This window comes from Lissotriton helveticus, chromosome 6 (genome assembly GCF_964261635.1).
Source record: "Lissotriton helveticus chromosome 6, aLisHel1.1, whole genome shotgun sequence".
In the NCBI taxonomy this organism is placed as follows: domain Eukaryota; kingdom Metazoa; phylum Chordata; class Amphibia; order Caudata; family Salamandridae; genus Lissotriton; species Lissotriton helveticus.
This window is the reverse complement of record NC_136067.1, coordinates 1,282,318,426-1,282,341,167: the sequence shown is the minus strand read 5'-3', so window position 1 is coordinate 1,282,341,167 and position 22,742 is coordinate 1,282,318,426. Positions and strand designations below refer to the sequence as shown.

Sequence of the window (22,742 nt, the reverse complement as noted above, 5' to 3'; positions counted from 1 at the left end):
GCGAGTTCGGTCTAACCCGCACCGTTTCATCCGTCCATTTGAAGAGGTCTTCCGGCGTATCAAAAAACAATGTCCGCGATTGAAAAATCACCCTCAGGCGTGCCGGATACAACAGGGAATATTGGAGCTTAAGACCCCTCAATTTTGCCTTGGCGGCCATGAAGGAATGACGCTGCTGTTGCACCATTTTGGTATAGTCAGGGAAAATCATTATCTTATGATTTTCATAGAGGAGGGCGTCCCTGATTCTAGCTTCCCTCAACACAGCATCTCTGTCATGGTAATTTAGTAGTCTGGCGATCACCGCCCTAGGCCGCTCGCCCTCAGGTGGCCTTTGCGTCAGGGCGCGATGAGCTCTCTCGATGATGAAGCACGTGGACAGCGTCCCTGGGGGCATCCACGATTCCAGCCACTGTGTGAGGAAGAGCTCCATGTTGCCCTTCTCACAGCGCTCCGGAAAGCCAACAAAGCGGAGGTTGTTGCGGCGCGCCCGCCCTTCGGCATCTTCCACCCGGAGCGCCGTGATCCGCTGCGCTGATTCCATCGCCGCCATTCTCTTTTTAAGGGTAGTTACATCTTCCTCCACTACCGTTACCCTGGATTCGGTTTCTGTGATGCGCGCCACTGCGTTCCTCAGGTCTTGGCGTAATAGGGTTACATCCGCGCCCACTGCCCCGATCTTGGCGTCTAGCATGTCCCTCGAGTGAGTAATGGCCGCCATAAGGGCTGCATTGTCTGGCCCCCCTCCAGGCGGAGCACCCCCGGATGAGCCTGCGCCCCCACTGGGCCCGGTGAATTTGTCGATAGTCACTTGCTTGGCGGGGCCACCACCTCCCCTGGTCATGGCTGCGGAGGGCCAAAAAGCAAAAGGAAAAAAAAAAAAAAAAAAAAAAAGGGGGGGGGGGGGGGGGCCCTCACGATGGAAGGAGGCGCCGAGCCACGACCGCTCCTGCCAAGGTCTATGGAGGGCAAGGGAGGACAACGTCCGGCCCCGGGGCAGGTCTTGGCGGATCCGTCTCAAAGCGGCCCAATGACTCGGTCAGGACGCGGCCGGCCCCAGTGACCGCCAAGGAGCAGGGTCGCCTCCGAGCAGCAGCCCCCCCCAGAATGGTGGACAATTATGGAGGGCAAGGGAGGACAGTGTCCGGCCCCGAGGCAGGTCCCGGTTGGTCCGTCTCGAAGCAACCCAATGACCTGGTCAGGACGTGGCCGGCCCCAGTGACCGCCAAGGAGCAGGGTCACCTCTGAGCAGCAGCCCCCCCCAGAAGGGTGGATAGTTATTGCGTATGTCGCGCCAGAGCGCTGGCGTCTCCCTCGGCCCGGGGGGGGGGGGGGCACTACTCACGGCTGCTGCCAGCTTCTCCACTGTCCGCCCACGTCGAGGGTCAATCACCGCCGTTCAGGAGTATCAGGGCGCCCGACCTCCGCCTCGTCTGCAGGACCCGGCCAGTACTGGGCCGCGAAAACCGGGGCCCCGGTTGCGCCGGGCCACCAGGCCTCTCCAGCCGATCTCGGTCGACCGCTGCCCCGGCTCCTCCTCCGTGTAGGTCTGGGCCCCGGCAGAGGGAGCACAGAGACTCTCCCGCGTTCCCAGCCCCTCGGGTCTCCGGGCGTCGCGGCCGTCACCAGGCCCGGCGATGCACCGCTCCCCGGCCGGGGAGCGCCAAAATCGAGGTCCCGGCTGCACCTCCGCCCACCAGGCCGCACCTTGCACCTCGGGGCTCCGTCCCGTTCCGGGACGCCGGACCTCCGCTGGGCACACCGGAGGAGTCCAGGTGTTCTCGGCAATCACCGCCCCGTTGTGGCTGTGGGTTCTGGGGTCGGGGACCAGGATATCAGGAAGGATTAATGGCGGGCCGGCGGGAGCTCTAACAAGCTGCGACCGCCATCTCCGCTTGCGTAGCCACGCCCCCCTCACTACTGTGTTTTTAATGTTTTCTTTATTTCACATAACACAAGATGGATTAATGCGGTTTCTGTGTGTGTTCCATTAGTGCCAGTTGTAGGACCCTGGTGCAGTGACACCTGGCACTGACCTTGTGGGGTGGAGGTCGCTGTGTTTTGACAATAACTTTTGGGTTTGAAAGCAGGTGCTGCGAATTTACTTGGGTGTCCATCAAACTTCAGGCAACAATAAAAATGTCAGGATAATGATGGTGATCAATGCTCCTGCTGGAAAGAGAGAGGGGAGTTTTGTCTAGTGGCAGTTTCAGCTCATCCTAAAGTAGTGCAAAGGGTTTGTGTGCCTACTGCAAAGAACAGGTGACTGACGCGCACCGTGAGCATAGAACTCAGTGTGAGTGAACAATGACTAGACCTATACAACAATGAGATGTCAGAGAGAAGCTTTGGAGATGTGAGGGGCACCTCTTGGAGAATGGCAGTGAGGAAATTCATGGAGGTTGATAATAGAGGGGCTGCCAAAACGATTGGGGCACTGGTCACCAGCAGCGCTAAAGATATCCTTGTGCTCAGTTAACTTTACTACATAGTCACTAAATTAAGGCACTGTCTGTCAGCACAACATTCCTAAAAGTGGTGACCATTTTACATCGCTTCTGTTAACCCTCGATTTCCTGGTGTGCACTTGCTACCTGTTTTTCAGTCTCATCCAGTTGTCCCTGCTTTACATAACCCACCACCATTTGCAGCTTAGAGAATAGCCCGTACCATAGTTTTCAGGGTAACATGCATATTTTCCCATAATCTTTCATTCTTTTAATGGGAAACCTATTGCTCGCTTTTATATTCTAAATGATATGTGATTTTACTTGTTTTTCTTCTACTGTATCTTTTATGGTCTTGACGGCCGAAATAAAACACTTTTGGATTGGATTGGAAACCTATTGTGATACATTACGTCAACACAAACTAGAAGGCCAGTTTGTTCCTATGCACCCAGTAAGCCCGATTGCAGTCTTCAAGAATGAAATCTTGACTTTATGCGTTCATGTAGGCCAGTGGCCAGTGCCAAGATATCCATGGGTTCTCAATTAAACTGTTTAGTGGGCCTTTTTAAAAAAAATCAATCTTTCAAGGGAAACTCGCCTATTTACACATAATGCACTGATATCTTTTAGCTGCAAATCCCAAAGAAGAGCATATAAGGACATCAATGTTAGCTTAAGTGTAAGCGCTGGTTACATCTGCCCTAGGTTTGCGCAGTGTAAAAGTGCCCAGTAATAAATCTGGTGACTGAAGTGCAACTGGGAAATCTAGGATGAATCCATGTTTGACTAAATTGTGTGAGTATCCTGTTTGTACTTCAGCACAAATGAAAATGTTTCCAAATTCTTGCATTCGGAATGTGCGATGTACAAATAAAGTCTTGTGTTTATTTGATAGCCTATAAAGTTTGCCAAGTTAATGTGAAGGAGGGATGGCATTATTTTCCTAGTTGTCACTATCACTTCTGTCCCATCACGGTCCCTGTCGGGCACTCTACTTTTCCACAGTTGCTATGAAATATGCAGATGTCCTGTAAGACTCCTAGCATACTGCTCCACATCAGTGGCATAACGAAAGTTGAGGGGGGAACCTGCAAGGTACACTGAGGGGCCCCGTTCCAGATTCAATCCGGAGTTCTGAGACCCGACTACTGTGCTGAAGGGGCCCCCTGCAGCTCGGGACCCCTGCACCACGTGGGATGCGGGGGCCTGTGTTATGCCCCGGCTCCACATTTGTGTGCTTCATTTTCTTCCTGTAAAACATTCTTAGGCAACACAAGAATCAGTAGGCTAAAACTGTGCAGACTGGGCTTGCACACGCACATGGCACAATGCAGCACCACAAGTATAAGGTATTACCAGGGCAAGTGAAATTATGCAATTCTGCGGCTACTGGTTATTTTTTTGCATAATTATGGATTTGCCACATACTCCATCATCTGAAAAATAAATCTACAGATTTAAACCAAATAAAAGTTTCTACCTCAAACAAATCAAAAGTTACTAAAAAGGTTTTGATTTTTGTTTTCGTGCATGGAAGGCCCTTTGGAAACGTTATTTGGGAATCTTTCAGCTGCTTACCTCTATATTTGGTTGCTAAACAGGAACTAATGACGTGAAATCATTGTGCAGACACGATTACCATTTATTAAAAATTATTTTAAAAAATGAAGTAACACCATGAAAGCATGTGCTGTATTATCCCACATAAGAAAACAAGTTACTTACTTGTAACTACAGTTATCCAGTATTGGTATTTTTTATAGATTCACATGCCTGAATCATTCCCCGTCGTCGAGATGGGAGCCCCACAGTAAAATACAAAAGTAGTGTCATAAGTAATAAATAGGCTAAAAGGGGCCAAAGACTATACCTTAGTAGCCTATCTATGTCCTTATAGGAAAAAGGACCAAAAGTCAGCTCCAATCAATCAGCTACCAGCACCCCCTAGAACACTCCCAGCAGAGGCCAGTTCTCCTCAGATTTTCCAAGCACAAGTGGGAAGTAAGTACCCCCAAAATCACTGAGAACTGACTCCACGGGCAGGAGGGTGGGTGCATGTGAATCTATGAAAGATACCAATACTGTATAACTGTAGTTACATGTAAGTAACTTGTTTTCTTATCCAGTATTGAGGTATCTTTTATAGATTCACATGCCTGAATCAGAATAGCAAGCAGTACCCTAATTGTACTGTCGTTAGCGGATGGTTGGTATTCGTAAACTCCCAATGGACATCCATAATCTTGAAATATTGTAATGACAAAGCATTAAAAGCAATAATCATGTTAAAAGAGACAGCGGAAATAAGCATGAGAATATATAAATATAATTTAAAGCATAGTAACTTACAAATTATGAAACATAGGAGCAGGAATACTGTAACCAATATAACAGTAAAGAAAGGAAGAAAGCTAATAGTAGACAAGCCTTTAAGAAACCTAAAGAATCTGACCTTAGTGAAAGAGATGGTGTAACACAGCTTGTGCAGATTTGAGGCAGTAGTGTCTTGTGGACATTCTTGTCCGATACCTGGGTGGATCGGTGACGGACTCCAGCAAGGACGAAGGCTCTGTGGATGGCTGCAGGACGATTTATTACGATCGGCCTACTGATGTCCAGTGCCCACATCTTCGTCTAAAGTGGTATATATAATATTATATCCATTGGACATTTGAATTTAACACAGATTTACAGGATCTATAAATATTTTTCTACTACGAGGCAACACTGATCCTAATGATTCTGCATCACCCACATCTGATAGCTTCCGAGACCTAACAAACTCGGCAAATTTATACAACAAGCCTTTACAAAGATTTCCGACACTTGAAAAGGCACCTCATAGACTCTTGATGTGGACTATAGACTGAAAAGCACTACTTTTGAGTAAACAAGCCCTGAAGAAGTCCCAGTGGGACGAAACGCGTCGACTGTAAGGTGTTAATGGTTGAAAATAAAGACTTATTGGAAAAACGAGAAAAACATCATCTTTCCGCGATTTATTAGCAATACTGTGTTTTGATGAAAATTGTGGTGCACCTTTGCGGTTGTTTTTACGTGTGGACATTCTTCCATGTCGCAGCACAGCATATTTTGCCCAGTGTCACTCCAGCAAAGTGTAGATGCATCAACAGTTCTGGTGGAGTGTGCTTTAGCCTTCACTGTGAGAGATTTATTGGCTTTTTCGTGGCAGAATTGAATGCTAGATGCGACCCATCTGGCTATTGTGTCCTTTGTTATTGCGGTTCCATGTTTTCCTTGACCGTAGGCCACTAACAGTTGATCCGTCATTCTGATGTCTTTTGAAGATAACATTTGAAAAAACCTTTTTACATCCAATGAATGAAAAGCCCGTTCAGCTGAGCTGGATGGATTTGGAAACAAAGTTTGCGGCATTACTGGTTCATTCAAGATAAATTGCGTCAGTACCTTCGAAATGAACTTATGATTTGTCCGAATGGTTCACGTATCCTGTGTAAAGCGTAAGAAGGGTTCTTTGATCATAAAAGCCTGAATCTCACTAACACTTCTTGCGGAAGTTAGAGCCTGCAAGCGGGCTACCTTCCATGTGAGGAATTTAATCTCTACTTTATGGATCAGTTCAAATGGTCGTCTCATCAGCTGTGCTAGAACCACATTGAGTTCCCACTCTGTAGGAAGTGCACGCACAGGAGGAAAAGCACGAAAAAGCCCTCTCATGAATTGTTTTATAAGAGAAGATGAACATAAAGAAGGAAGCTGAGGAGATTTCCTGTACCTGGAAAGAGCAGCCAGGTGAACCTTGACTGAGGAAAAAGTGAGGCCAGACTTGGCCAGTGAGAGCAAGTAAGGTAAAATCTGTTCAGCAGGGGCTTGAACTGGATGAACTTCATGGGTTTCACACCAACAACAGAATCTTTTCCATTTTAGACAATATGTTTTGACAGTGCTCTCAGCACGGGATTTAGACAGTATGTCCCAACAGTCCTTTGAAATATTGAGGTCTTTGAACTCTAGGAATTCAGGAGCCATTCAGGAGCCATGCGTGCAAATGCAGGGACTGTGAATCCAGATGGATCAGCTGGCCCTTGTTCTGTGATAACATTGTTGTTGTTGGATGAAGGCAAATGGGTCTGTCTTGCGGCAACAGAAGAAGCACCAATACTGTCTGGGCTAACGGGGTGCAATCGGAATTAGGCGGCAGCCCTCCAGTTTTATCTTGCTGAGTACCCTGTGGATTAATGAAATGGGGGGAAAAGCGTAGGCATAAATCCCAGACCATCTCATTGGAGCGGGCATTCCCCCTTGACCCCGGGACCCCAGTTGAGGGAACCTGATGGCATAACATTGGCATTTCTTGTTCTGCTGTGATGCAAACAGATCCAGGGCTGGTTTGCCCAATGTCAGAAAGATTTTGTTCACCTAAGTTTGTTCCAACTCCCACTCGTGGCAGCCGAATTGAGACCTGCTTAGTGTATCTGCCAGGGCATTGTGCAGACCCTTGACATGCTCGGCCTTCAAGGATATTCCGTGGAACGTTGTCCATTCCCACAATTCCTGCGCTTCTTGGGAAAGCATCACGGATCTTGTTCCTCCTTGTTTGTTTATGTAGTACATGCTGGACGTATTGTCGGTACGGACCAGCACTGAGGAACCTGCTATTCTTGGATGGAAAGCCTGAAGAGACAAAAATATGGCTTGGAGTTCCAAACTGTTGATGTGGTGTTGTTTCTGTATCTGAGACCACTTTCCCTGGATTTCCAAATCCTGCAGATGACCTCCCCATCCTTCCAGGGAGGCCTCTGTTGTTAAGACGAAGTTTGGGATGTTTTCCAGAAAGGGGAGACCTTGGGCAAGATTTGCTGTATGGGACCACCAACGGAGTGCATCCACCATTCGTGCAGTTATTCAGATAACATCCTCGAAAGACCCGAATGCTTGTTGCCATTGTTTTTGTAGTTCCTCTTTAAAGAGGTCTCACCTTGAGCCGTGCCAAAGGAACCAAGTTGATTGCTGAAGAGCACATCCCTAGGAGCAATTTGAATATTCAAACAGAAACTGACTTTCTTCTTGAAATGGTCATCGCTAATTTTTGAAGGCGCACTTGATGGTCTTGAGATAAGAATGCTTTGCACTGGACAGTGTCCAGGGATGCTCCTAGGAACAAAATGCCCTGATTTGGAAGCAAGTTTGCTTTGTCCTTGTTCAAAGTGAGTCCCAGCGTAGTGAACTGATGGAGACAAGCTGATGTGGCAAGATTGGCTTCCTGCTCAGACGGAGCTTTGAGCAGCCAATTGTCGAGGTATGGGAAAGCTTGGATTCCTCAAGATCGCAAGGTCGCTGCAACTGGTGCCAAGCACTTGGTGAAAATCTGTGGCGCTGATTTTAGGCCAAACGGGAGCAGTTTGAATTGATAGTGGGTGCCAGCCACTGTGAACCCTAGATATTTTCGGTGCTTCGGATGGATAGGGATATGAAAGTATGCGTCTTCCATGTCCAGGGAAGTCATGAAATTCCCTTCGTTTAAGCATCCCAGAATATCAGAAAGTGTTACCATCCGGAATGTTTGTTTTTTGAGAAAACTGTTGAGTTTGCGAAGGTCCAGAATCAGTCGCCATTCTCCTGACTTCTTTTTGATTTGGAAGAAACGAGAATAGAAACCTGTTCCTTTCTGTGTGGATGGTACTTCTTCTATCTCTTCCTTGAGGAGCATGATCAAGACTTCTTTGTGCAATAAGTGAAGACGAGGGGGAGGGGGACCCCTGGGCGGAGAAATAGGTGGTTTCTGGACAAATTCCAGTGTGTGACCCCTGGTGACTAGGTCCACCACCTAGCGGTCTTTAGTGATCTCGTGCCACCACTTTGCATAAGCAGAAATGTTCGCGCCCACAGGTAGGGAGGGAATTTTGACTGGCACACTGATAAGCTCACTGCTTTCTCGCAGAGTCATGGCCTTGTTGCTGTGTTCACTTACGGCCGCCCTGGCGAGAGAAACCAGCCGTCGATGACTGACGGTACGGCGATTGGTTGTAGACTGGCGATATTGAGGCTGGTATTGTCGATACTGTTGATTTGACTGATAGTCGCCTCGGTATGTTGTGAACCCTCGCCCTCTGGCTCCCTTGAAAGGTACACGTCTATATTGCTGAGCACCCAGAGACTTTGAAGTGTCTGTGTCACTCTTTCTTGCTAAAAGAGCCTCATCAATATGTTTTCTGAACAGTGAGTCCCCATTGTACGCCATGTCCAGGATCTTAGTCTGAACCTCAGGTCTGAAGGTAGTAGCTTTAAGCCACCCCTGGCGTAGAAGAACTGCTGCTCCAGCCAATTGCCAAAAGCTTGTGTTGGCGATGTCTAATGCACAATCAATTGTTTCGGAGGCAGCCAGTTCACCCTCTAATAAGATCTTCCGGGCCTCCTGTCTTTGTTCCTCCGGGATGAGCTCTATCAGACCACATTTGACGGTCATAGCAGCCAATGATTGCCAAAGCATTAGGAGCTCTAATTGTTGCCGCTGCCATAGAAGAGAATTTCTTCCCCATAAGGTCCATACGACGTCCCTCTCTGTCTGAAGGAGTGGTAATAGGTGTTGCGGGGTTCTTCGAATTCCTCTGCGCGGCCTGAGATATGACCGAATCTGGTAACGGGTGTCCTACAAGGCAAGATGGACTGTCCTGTGGAGCGTAATATTTTTTCTCCACACGAGGTAGCACCGCCAGTATGGATGCAGGCGTCTTCATGATTTTTACGCCCTCCTGCCAGATGTAATCGATAATAGGAATAGAGCGTATGACCTTTCTAGTGTCCCCTTTCTGTGGCCCAGGAGTCCTCTAGTGTCAAATTATGAAATCCTCCGATGCCTTCCGGAGGAGAATAAGAGGGTAAGTGCGGAGGCGGAGATGGTGTCTGGATTATATAATAAGTGGAGAAGTGTGGCTCAATGGTTAGAGCGGCAGACGCTGATGCAGAAGTCTGGCCCGGGGCCAGGGTTCAATTCCCGCCTCGGCGGGTCTTGGGCACAATTTCCTCGGACCTGTTAATTCTCGCCTCGGTGCCTATTCTAATCATGGGTCCCACTCTGCAACTCTGGGAAATAGCTTGCTTAATCTCCACAACGGCCCCAACAACGCTAGGATGCCTGGCTTCACCTTGGGGGTGCCCAGGAGTGGGAACTTCACCGGGTAAGGCCAGGAAGAGTTCCTCAGCGATATTCGTACAAGCGCCGAGATGCCTCCGGGTAGTCGTGCGCTATACAAGTACATTTACATTTACATATAATAATCCCAGGGATCCGGAGCATTTGCCTGGTCAGGCAACTCACCTTCCTCAACTTCTTCATCCGAGGAGGAAGTGTCCTGGTGTTCAGTGTCAGGTGGACCAGGTCCATGAACCGGTGTACTAGGTATAGTAGGCTCTAGTATCAGAGCAGGAACCGCTACTTAAGGAAGTGGGTTCTCTGTCGGAATTTGCTGAGGAGGAAATCTTTGACTTTAATCCGCCAACATAGCCTGCAGATCCTGAATAAGTGCTGGAGGAATATGAGCCATCTCTCTATGGCGTGGTTCCTGTCTGTGATGGAACTGATAGGCATGACGTGGAGCTATAAATCCCTCCTGGTAATCATTGTCATCATCAACGTCCTGGCATTTTACATAGAGCTCAGATGGACTGTGAGCTACACCGTACGGACCCTCATCATCCTCATCATCATAATCCTCCTCCTCCACGAAACCCTCTAAAAGGTGGGATGGCAATAGAGGAGATACTTTACTATAGTCCTGAAAAGGCTGTTGTTGAAAAGGCCTTTGAAATGTCTTGAGCTGGGAAACTCTCGTCGACTGGTGTGTAGACGGTGAAGAAACAAGTATTGCAGGAAGGTCCCTCATCGACGGTCCTGTTGTTGATGGTGGCAAGATAACAGGCGCACTCATCGACGACATTGTCTGCGGTCTCGTCGTTGACAGGCTCGTCATCGACGGTGCCGTCGTCGATGGCTCAGTCGCCAACGGCGCTGTCGTAGACGGTGACTTCATCAATGGTGACTTCGTCAACGGTGACTTCATCGACGGTGTTGCCGTCGCCGGTGGCTTCACTGATGGAGTCTTCTTGGTCGACGATGGGTCATTGACGGACTTCGACGATGGCCTCACGGTAATAGTGATTCTTGCAGATGGACCTCCAGCTTCTGTACGACCCCATCCATCCTGGAGGACAGGCGGTCTACCTTGTCCACTATTGTGGCGAAGCCCTGTCTCATCTCTTCCAGCATTATGCGCATCTCAGGGGCCATGGACGTGGAAGGGAGCTCAGTGCCCGGTGGATCGTGGGCACTACCAGCGCCCGTCGTGCCACGCAGCTGCTTCCTGGGCGGCGCAGGCTCAAAAGAGAGTTTAGACTGCTTATTGTCGTTCTTCCCCATTGCGCTCCGCTTGTAGGGGCCCGAGGCGCCCAGCGAGAGGCGACCAGTGTGGCTCTCACCGCTCCCCGCCACTCCTCTGTGCATACGTGCCCCCTGTTCGATGGTCGCGTCGTTGGCAGCGTCTCCTGCGTGAGGAGCAGGGAAGTAGTGCCAGAATTACTCCCCGACGTGCCCCTTCTCCGGTGCCCAGGACCAGCCGCCACTTCACACGAGGGGGGTCGGAGTTCCAGCTGGCCACGCTATGTGGGTGGCGGGCAGTGATGCGCCGGCGATTTGCAGGTAAGGTCCGCATTCAAGGTGCCCTAGGGGGCAGTGTGGGGGGGATGGGGGGGAGGCCCAGCGCGCCTCCACCGGGCGGCAACGTCCACAGTATGGCCTCAGTCCGTGGCCCCCATGAGTCCCCTGATACTCCCCGATCCCCAGTGCCCAGAAGCAGCGAGCCCAAAGCAGGATCAGGGGGGACCGCCGGCAATCCGCAGTTAGTGGCCGGGGTCCCGGTCAAACACCCGCCGGCTCAGGCTGTAGTACACAGCACTCTCTGCTATCCCAGCAGGGCGTAGGTCCGCCGATCAGCACCACCGAGCGGTGCCATGTCCAGATAAGGGGGAAGACTCACCACCGTCACCGACCTCCGAGGTCCGGCAGGTCCCGCACCTCCCGGGCCGATCACTCTAAGTCCGAGGCCCACCTGCCTCGTGGTAAGCCTCGACCTCGCGTGGCGCCGCACGCAGGGTCCCGTGCCTCCTCTCCCCTGCGATGCGTCCCGGCCAGAGTCTTCGGCCGGCTAAGTTCGGCGCCGATGCTCGGTTCGTCTCCAAACTCGGACCGGAGCTGCTGGGCAGGATGGCTCACACTCGGTGAAAGTTTCAGGCATAGATCCGCAGGCAAACAGGATAGAATAAGGATAAAGCTGACCAGGCAGCCAGAGCCTCACTAAAGTGCGGCCATTAGCTCGTGCGCCCCCTAGCGCCCCATGGGGGAGAGGAAGTTTCGAAAGAATTCACTTCTTCATACTTCCTTCTTAGGTTAGATCTGTGTGATCCCTCGTGAAAGACCATTTCTGAAAATCTATCCACTATGGTAACCACCAAACACCCAAGCAGTTTCGCATTGGATGTGTGCACCTTATCCTTATGTACAGCTATAAGGTCCTCTTTACGAGTTCACTTGATTTAGGTGGGGGATATCAGAGGGCGGAAATCTCTGCTTTTGAAATATGGGAATTACAAGGTATTACAGCAAATGGGAATAATATGCAGACTTGGAAATACCGGGCCCAAATCTTTGCGCTTTTTCTCTACCAGGCCAGATAATAGGCACACATATGCACACATTTATCACCTGCTTTGAGGAGGTGGTACATTTTCCCGGATATTTAGGAAGCCATTTTTGAAGGAGATGTGGTGCAAAGAGTCAGGGGAAGGCAAACTCGGTGACAGTAGTTTTTGCTCTCCCCATGCAGTGTTAGAGGGGAGGCAGGGATCAGGTGCAGTAACTGCCCACCGCCACCGTAACTCCCAGTTCAGTTTCTACGGCCCCGGTATTGCCAGGTCTGGAGTTTGGAGACCTAGGAATTCCGGGCACCCCAGAGACCCCAGGAATCCCTGGGTTAGAAAGAACATCATAAATCTGATCCACCGGTATATGACCTTGCTTCAGTGCAGATCTATGAATTTTAGGAATTTCCAAACGTTTCCATGTGGATGCCTGGAAACTTACGAAACTTAAAGTTTCAGTTTCAATGGGTTCTCAAAGAAAGCCTCTGTGAATCCCGATTTAGTTATGCACAAACCAAATCATAGTTAATGCATGACATGAAGTACCTGTTAGATTTAACCTAGGAGATGTTCCCAACTTTATCATTTAGAGGCACCAACACGGAGTGTGAAGATCATGGTACCCATGTTATCTTCCATCACGGCCATGTCATTATGTCATGCCATGCTACATTATGGCCAGAGGTATGCCCCTACTCCTATGATCTGGGATCATCATGTTTATTCAGAAGCTCATCTATTGCCGGTCATCAGCGGTCAGTCTGTCAATCATGCAGTGGGGCCGTCAGCCTGTCAATTATGGCCTGGGTGCCCCCGGCCCCTCGATTCTCTAGTGGGACTCCATGCAGTGCTTTATATTAACCTCTCTAAAATAATGCATTTTCTGTCTCATGGTCAGTCTCCACATAGGAGCACACTGAAGGCAGAGCTATGCATCGTCACCCTTGTTGGCTACTTCCACTCTTTACACCAAATGTACTATGTGTAGCAGTGGTAGGTGTGTATCTCTCAGGCCCTGGTGCTCCTTGAGCTGTCGTCCACATTTGACACGGTGGCCATAAAATTCTGATAGACCGTGTCAGACGGGTTGGCATTCAAGTCTCGGCCCTCGACTGGATCAGATCAGATCATTTCTCGAGGGCCGTACCCAAGCAGTTCGCCTGGCCCCATTTACCGCCCCTAAAATCGCGACCACGTGCGGGGTCCCACAGGGATCGTCACCATCCCCCCCCATCTGTTCAATCTATACCTCCTGCCCCTGATCCGGTCCCTGAAGGACAGAGGAGTAACCACATTCAACTATGCTGATGGCCTTCAGTTAATCTTTACTATTGATAATTCCCCTACCTCAATCCAGGAGTTCCAGGCCACCATGCTCCATATTCAGCAGTGGATGGACCTAAACCATTTAAAACTTAATCCAGGCAAGATCGAGCTAGTTCTGGCCGGGTATAGCCAGATCTTCTGGGGCACACACTACTGGCCAACGGAACTTGGACCCCCACCCATCCCTTCTCCCTCGGTCAAAAGCCTTGGAGTTATCATAAATGACGATCTCTCACTAAAATCTCAAGTAGGGACAGTGGTCATGACCTGCCTTTTCCAGCTGCGCAAAAGCAGAAAGATCAGCCATCTGCTCACCCACGCAGCTCTGAAACAGGTCGTGATTGCCTTGGTACTTTCACACCTAGATTTTGCCAATTCAATCTACCTCGGCATGCCACCCTACTTAATTAAACATCTCCAGTTGATCAAGAACCAAGCTGCGAGACTGATCCACAAGCAACCAAGATGTCAATCTGCCAGACCCCTACTCCATAAACTCCACTGGCTCCCTATTTCCTAACGTGCGGCATTCAAAATAGGTTGCTTAATCTTTAAGTCTCTATACTGCCAGAGCCCTAAATTCATCAAATGCCTATTATCTAGGTATATCCCCTCCTGCAACCTGCGCTCAGCACATCTCCAGCTATTACACACCTCTACTTGCATCCTTGGCCCCTAAAATTGTAGAACTCCTTTCCATTGGAGATCCGGTCTTGCAGCAACCTTCTGAGTTTCAGGAAGATGCTCAAGACATGGCTGTTTGGGCAGGTCATGAGTAAACCGACCCCATGTCCGACACATGATAGAGCCAGCGCCTTAAAACCATCCGGTGTACGTGCGCTTTAGAAATACTTTTTACCATAACATAACATCTCTCCAAATTATACAAAAGAAGAGCCATGGACCGGCACTAGCAGCAGGCGCCAAATTAAGAACCACAACACAAGTAGGGTGGAAGTGGTCATCTGCTTCCCCCAATGCCCACAATGCACTGTCTTGTGCTCAATAAACAACACGGTACCTATTTTTACGATTATTGGTCAGTTGTCTTGCTTCTTGAACAAAAGGAGTTGATGGGCACTTGAGAAGTTGTGTCCTTAGGTTTAGGTTCTCAACAATCAGTAATATTCATTTTCCTCTTCCTCTTCCTACCTTGCAGAAGGACTGAACGTCACTGCCTCTGCAGAGCATGTTCCTTGCTGTCTGATACCTGCAGGTGTTCTCAGGGTACATCCAGATCTTTGGTACAGCAGGAGCATCGAATGAATATTCTGTTCAAGAGGGGAAACCGGTGAATATGATAGCTTTAGTTAGCATATGAGATCTCGAACAGAATTCCCATTCATTTACTTCAAAGAACATGTGAGTAAACAGCAAACAATCATACATATATGCAAGACTATGCAAGACCTGATTCAAAAAGAGATCTGACAGGGGCAGAGAAGATGTATGGCCAGATGTACGACCATTTTCAATGGTCACAAACTGGAAATTGGGTAGTTTGTCACCGTTAAAAATGGTTGTAGCATGTACAAACCCAAATGCGGTCGAAAAACAATCACAGTTACCAACCACTTCAAGTTGGCCGTAAACCATTCACAAACAGGAAGAGGTCCCCTAGGGACATGATGGTCTGCAGTCCCCAGAAGGCCACGATCCATGTGATATGTGAGATTCCTAAGGGGTCGCAAATTGCAACCTATCTCTTTAATAATAATGAGGTAGGTCTTAAGAGACCCCAGTAGGAATTGCAAACAGTGTTTGAGACACTGTTGTACATTCCACTTTGCGAATCGCAAATTGCAAGCCGCAAAAGTCGCAATTTGAGACTCCCAAAAAGGAATGGTCATACATCTGGTCCTTAGGGTCTCATTTAGAGCCCGGCGGACTGTCTGCTGCGTAGAAATGTGGCAGATGTCATCTGTATTACAAGTGTCACTATCTACTCGCAGAAAAAGCGCTTCAATGCCTCATCAGAGGTAGTAAGCACTAAATAAATGCAAATACAATATCCAATGCATTGATAATATGGAGGACGGGACCCACTCACCCTCACACACATTTTTGACAAGGGCACAGAATCCGCCAAACTCTTAATTAGGCCCCAAGTCCTGGAAATGTGGCTTCCAACCGCTCACATAAATACCTTTGTTAATCAGTCCCAAAGAGTGCATTTTTGCAGTCGCTCTAAAAGCAGATGGGTGAAAGTATGATACGGTTAGGATGTGTATGTAGATGAGACATTTCTGCCTGTGTTCTGCAAGATGTATCTGCTTGAGTTGCACTACTTGCACTCCTGTTAAAAATATATTTATTTTCATAGCTCACATTCACTCTAAAGAGCATGTTGGTACTAATAAAAATATCTCTGCTAATGAAACGCGGAAAGCAACAAAGGGAAGAGAATTGGGAAGTGGATTCACAAAACAGGAAGGTTTTAAGAGGTTTCCTAGAGGAAAAGTATTTCAGATTCCTGCATAGCTGGATGGAAAACCTGCTCAGTGGCTTGGGGCCTGCATAGCTAAAGGATCTGCCTTCAGCATTTGCAAAACTGACCCATGTAACAGTAGGCAAGAATCAGATGAAGAACCTTGCTGAATGAATGGTTGACAAACCTACCCTAAAAATGTGATTCATCAGTGCCAGTAAAGCTTTGCAGAATCGGCATGCTACCTTATGCCGGGTCTGGTGGCTTAGTGGACTAATCTGTTCACTGTAGAGGTCTGTGTTCGAACTCATGGTCACAGGTTCCAATCCCAGTGGGTCCACTCAGCCTTTCATCCATCTCAGATCAATTAAGGGAGTACTATTGAGTTGGGTAACAATAAACATCTGTTATTCAGCGCCTTGATACCCTGCGGTGATACATGCGCTTTACAAATGCACATGTTATGTTAAAGTGCACATGCAGATTCACTGGCAGCAAGTGATGATTTTTGCGGCTCACTTACAAATACTTTTTTGAATATAGCTCTAGTACTCTTTTATATAATTATTTATTCATTTGTAATCTGGCACCAAAACGTCTAAAATTAGACTATTCGCGAAATATTGTGGAAATATTCATATATTGTGGAAATAGTCATATACAATTAGTACAAATAGAAAGGCCTTTGCCCTCTTTAAGCTATTACTATTAAGGAATTAAAGACTTTTTGGGGGCAATTCACATAGGCATGAAGGACGGGGCGAAGGAAGAAGGCCAGATGGAATCCAACCGGTATTGTTGGTTTTTCCCAATGGGCATCAGCTCTGTTTTAATTCCATTCAGTGTAAAGAAGGTACTGGCTATCCATTGCGTTATAGCACCAAGGTAGTCCCGGAAATTAGCAAGTTGCTGGGGCATTCTGGTCATCGGCTTATGGTAGGACAGAGCATCCAAGGGATCTAGTCAGATCTGCCAGAGGTTGAATATATATATTGATCTGTGTTGTTGATAATGGGAACCCATGCAGCACTACACACTGTAAGCAACACTAGCAGATCAGAAACGAGTCAAGGTTAAGGAATGACATCAACCCTTGAAAAAAAAGTCTTCCCCATCCCAAAATTTCCCACCTCTGACTTCAGTCCTAAAAATAACATGATCCATTGTATTGAGCCTGGTGGAGAGATCAAATAGAATCACAGCCCTGGTTAGGGCTGTGATTAAGGGCTTGATTTAGCATTTGATGGATGGTACTCCATTTGCATGGGTGCGGAGGTCATTACCTTCATCTCATTGATGGACTACCATTTGTTAGATTTAGGGATGACTGCCAAGCCAGTGGTCATCACTGTACATTGAAAGGAACCGCCACCATGGCAGAACGTTTGGTGAACAGCCGGTGTTGGTTTTGTATTTCTAAAACAAACTCCCATGCAGAGGCTCCATTGACAGAAAACGTAAGGACTTGCCTTCTCTCAATGAGGTAGGAAGACAAAGGGTGTGCTGGACAGTGTACTCCTTTGAGTTTTCCACACAATACACTGTCAAATCCTAAATCTAGCCTGTCAATATGGTTCCTAGAGAAGCACGCTACTGTGGTTATGTGCTGTTCTGGCACTCTGTGGGTGAGAAGTGTAGTCGACATGCAGCAGTATTGTCAATGCAGTCACATTCTCAACAAAGCTGTCTGGTGACAGGATAGGTATGCAGTTTACACACTGCTTCAGGTTGTTCAACACATCTGGGGTTTAACAGGGAATGAGTTAGAGCCAAGGTAGGGACAATCCAGATTACATTTCTGACTTTGTCCAGAATAAAAAAGTGTATGGGAATGCACACATACATGCAAGATTGTGAGTGTGCACAAACTCATAGTGCATTCCAGACTTGGACAGCCACTCCCAACCCCCTGTGAGCAGATGTACTCATAAACGTGTGTGAAAATTGAACACAGTCACCCATCACTGGGCCCTAGAATCATGCCCAATTACAAGTCAATACTCAATATCCCACTTCTGTACAACATTTTGGACAACACCATTCTTGATCAATTGTCATCAGACCTAGAAAATCTCACTTTGGATGACTGGTGTTCTTTTGACATCTCCACTGACTACAACAACGCCTATTAGACTTTGCTAGGAGGACTGATCTTGGTAACTAGGATGGTTGTAAAGTCAAAAATATGTATTGGCTCTGCTTCAATGACTTCACAACTTATCAAGGATGGAATAAGTAAAGCACCTTTCTCGGTTATTCATTGTGTATTTATAAAAATGTATTGAGATCACAAACAAAAATTGGGATTGTTCTCCTTGGAACCCTCACTCTCCAACAGTGATTAAAAATGACTGACAGGAAGTTGCTTACAGATGACTCTTGAATTGCAACATCTTTAGATTTCCATTTCTTTGATCCATGACTGTGCAATGCCATCCTTCCTTACCGTGCAGAAACAGGGCACATAAGTGACATCAGCATCTGGAGGGAATACTTTCTAGTTTTGTGCTATACAACTATAGGCCACACTCAATGCATGGCCACATGGGCAATGCAATGCATTTAAGATGGATCAGCTGATGAGTAGCAGTTAGAGTGGCTTGGTAGGCAGCAGCACTAAAGCACAGATTCTGGGGGGCTTGAAAAGACATCTGGCAGCTGCAATCTCGATAACCAGTAGGTGTACGAAAGCAGCTTTGGAGAGCTGATATATAATACATTGCCATAAAGCAGGCGGACAACAATCAAAGCAGTGATCACTGGGGTGTGACTATCAAACGAAGGGCACATCTTATTTGGCTTTGTAATCTGGTACAAACTGAGGACAGAGTTGCAACTTGTGTCCATAGAGGGAGTATGGCATCACGATTAAAACGCAGGGTGTTTGAGGCCAGTAGTGTTATGTAGAATTCCACAATGGCTGTCTATGACGTCGTTGTAAGCTCGCTTGGGCAATAGGAAAACATAATAATGGTTTTGGGTCGGGTTGTAGATTCTTCCCTGTAGTATTCCTCTAGGTTGCATGCAGACTAGGTCCTAAGGCAGAGTGAATTTGCAGGGGGTTGCAGTGCACCTGTAGGCTCTTTCCATGGTTGCCACTGGGCTGTCAAAGTCAGTTTAGCCTGAAAGCTGCGTTCGGAGTATAAAGGGGCGTGAGGGAGAAAGAAGAAAGTGTACTTTGTATCCTGGTGGTCACAAATAAACGATACAGCCATTGCTTATGCACTGACTGAGTGACATATCCTATGTAGGAGGGACTGGATGTCTGATTGTGGGGGACTGCCTGAGAAAGAAAGGTGATGATTAGGTGAGGAAAGGTGAGGTAGGTGTTAGCTGCCTTAAAAATGGTGGTGCCAGCAGGCGAGCTGCCTGAGGGGCAGCCCTACTTGACTCCAGCCCTGGCACGCATGGGAAGGGGGGACGAGAAAAGGAATGAGGAGAAGAGGATATAGAATCCACTCTGGATTGTTTGGCCCAGCATAAAACTAGTGTTGAGGCACACATGGGCAGATTATCAAAGAATATCCTGAGCTAAAACTGTACACTAGGTACAATGATGCAATAGACATAGCTGTTTTGGAGGGAGTATGGGTACAAAGACTTTTAACAGCAGAACTGTGGGTCACCATTTCATATACATCAAACTAATGTGAGTGATTTTTCCCCCAGACTTGGGGGAAGCGGCCTGGAAAAGGACCTGGTATTACCAGGCCTGAGCAGTTATTCCACATCATAAGGGAAAACGCACAATCTCTGGAATTTGGGGTGGGGATAACCCCTGATAGCCTTGTACTCGGGGTTTTAAGTGGGATGAAAAAACTGGGGGGGGGGGGGGGGGTTTAAAGGGGCGTGGCCAATGTAATTAAAGGCGTGGCTTAAAACAGGTAAGCACAAAATCTGTGTTTAGCATAGTGTGCACATTGCATCCAGATATATGATACAACAAGTAACATAATACCCACAACAAGTCAGGACTAATGGCTTTGTCAATGGATTTTAGTTGCATAAGATAAATAAGCAGCAACTATGTTTTTTATATAATATTGAAACAGATTCCACTTAAAGCCCTTGTGACACCACGACAATGTTGATGCTCCTGAGTTTCAACTAGAGAAGGGAAATCCAGAGAGAAAATGACTCTCTAAAGGATTTCCTTTCCCCTGCAATGCTTACCTGGCATGACGTCATGCCGTAACATCTCCACTAGGGAGAAGTGAGCAGTGTGAGCAGCGCATATCGATGTACCTGCTGTCACTGTAGTCCGGAAAAAACCAGACCACCTGTGCCAGGGCACACAACAGAGCCGATAGTGACCCATTTTGAGGCCTTTAAATACTGCCGGTGCTCAGCCCCAGTGAGACCCGGCCCACTTAAAGCCCTGCCTGTACCACATTCAGTAATACTCGTTAGTAGAAAGAACTTCTCTTGGTTCAAATTTTGTCTCGCTGTTTAACATTCACTAACCCAAGGAAAGGTAGGAGACACTCCTGGGTTCCACCAAGGGAGGGTAAAGTTTTCCCCAGTCCGTAGACAATGAAGAGTAAGATCAAGAGAGACTTCAGAATTGGTGACAGAAGGGGTGTGTCTTGAGAGGCAGCAATGGCGTACACTCTGTAAGAGAGCTCCGCACACCACGCCATTTATCTGACATTAGCAGCTGAATCCTGGGACTCAATAGCCTGTGTTGATCTCCACATTGCAGCAACACTACAGCACCCACTAAGGACGCCTCCGGCATTGGAAGGTGGAGTGGAGAGGCCCATTTTCCAGGGGCCGAAGAAAGGACAGAGCGCATGCCATGAGTAAGAGCGGCAGGCCGCAGTCGCTCGGAGGTGCACCCCAGAGGGCTTAGGCCTGCTAGCCTCCCACTGTTGCTTCGTGTCTGGAAGCTGCACCTCCTCCAGGGCCAGACTGGAAACCACAACCGGCCCTGGCAAAGTGCTCCGCCGGCCCCCCTCCCCACTCAGGGGGGTTTGGAGGTGCCGCCGAGCTCTTTGCCGGGGCCGGTTTTCGGATGATTTTGGTACAGGGCCAATTTTGCAACTATGCTGCAAAAACCGCCCGGTGCCCGCTATGGCCAGTCCGGCCCTGCCCTCCCCACGGAGAATCACGGCTCATGGGCCTAGTTGCACTCCCAGGATGCTCGACTGGGTGAGGCTTCCATCGCCCCCTTGCCCATGCAGTTTGAGGCCTATAAGAGGCTTCTAAGAGATCGAAACTCCATGTGACGGTGAGCTGGGAGGGGAATGTGGCCTGAAGCGGACCCCTGCAGGTGGGTCCCGGATCACAGCTCTTCCCCACCAGAGCAGCGACGGGACCACCGCTGTGAGGCAGGCAGCTGGGCATAGGGGCCATCAGTGTTCCACATCGAAATGAATCCCGCCTGGTCTTCATGCAGTAAGTGGGCTATATGAGAAGGCAGGCGGGTCGCCAAAATCTGACTCAAAATCTTATAATCAGCAGTAAGCATGGATAGCGGGCGGTAAGCAGTCCTATCAGAAGGCAACCTCCCGGGTTTCAGTAACGGAATAATTATCGCTTCACGAGTAGTGCCTGGGAGCTGCCATGCCCTCTTTGCCTAATTGTAGAGAGTCACTAATTTTGGCACCAGAAGATCGATATAAGTCGAATAAAAATCAATTGGCAGCCCTTACGCCCCGGGAGTCTTTTTCCGCGCCATATGTTTAATCACTCCTCTCACTTCACCCAGCGTAGTGTCCTGGCCTAATAAGCCAGCCTCCGCCTCATCAAGCCCTGGAAGGTCAGCTGGAGCTAGGAACTCCCCAAGAGCTTCCTCGTTCAAAATCACCTTGCTCTGATAGAGCTCGGTGTAGTAGTAAAGGAATTGTTCAATAATTCCCTGTTGCGTATTGCATAGTTCCCCCATCGGGCTAGTAAGTTCCAAGATAACCATCCCCCATCTTGCTGGGTTGACCAGCCAAGCCAGCAGCATACCTGATTTGTCACGCTCGGCCTGAGCATGCACTATTATTTTTCGTAGTCAAAACAGCATAGTCTCTCGGCCCCTACAGCTACTTCTTTACTTGCTGCTAGCAATTCCCTAAGTCTATGAGGCTGCTCTGGTCTGTCACGTTCTTGTAATCAACTGGAACTTATGATGATAGTGAGAGAGGCATAGGCTCAAGATGGATGAGGACTGGAATGAGGCGATGGGTGCTCCTAGGGAAGATGTGGTGGCCTTTCAGTTCCATCTAAAACAATCATGTTATTACACCGCACATACCTCACAAGAACAGAGATGCTTAGAATGGAGCTAACTAACTCAGGGTGCTGCCTCTGCTGCAAGGAACTACCAGGGGAGCTGCTGCAAACCTTCTGGAGCTACCTGGCCTTATCGCACTTCTGGGAGTAGCTGGGAGCTTTGGAGACAATACTGGGATGGAGGATCACCGAAGTTCCAAAATTGATTCTATTGTACATTGCAGAAGAAGTAGGGGGCAACAGATGTAAAAGGGCACTGATCTGGCTGGTTCTACTGATAGCCCAACAAGACATTGCACAGGCATGGAAGGATGCTGCGACCCCGTCCATAGACAAATGGGCGAAGGGTATGGACCACTGCATGGGCCTTGAACGCCCAATATCTAGGGCCAGGGGGTGCCCACAGAAACACCATATAATTTGGAAGGAATGAACAGTGCACTGAGGCATACACCTTGAGCTTTGTCCACATTGGCTGTGGTCCATGAATGGCGAGATTCATTCCTCTGATGAATTCCAGGAGCGATAGCTCATTTGTCATATTTCATGCTTAAGTTCATTATGTGGTATTGTATTTTGCTTGTGACACCTCCGTTTCTTTGTGCTAACTATTGTATCAAGTCTGGGTGTGTTAAAAAGTT

General features: G+C 48.2%; 1 protein-coding gene across 1 annotated transcript in view; it reads right to left on the bottom strand.

Moving 5' to 3' along the window:
* The window catches only part of LOC144762682 (uncharacterized), a 212,630-nt gene that overhangs the window by 104,327 nt on the left and 85,561 nt on the right, over positions 1 to 22,742 (bottom strand). Inside the window, exon 3 of the mRNA XM_078647925.1 lies at positions 14,604 to 14,722. Coding sequence (XP_078504051.1) covers positions 14,604 to 14,722 — 119 coding nt within the window. The remainder of the gene's footprint in view (positions 1 to 14,603; positions 14,723 to 22,742) is intronic.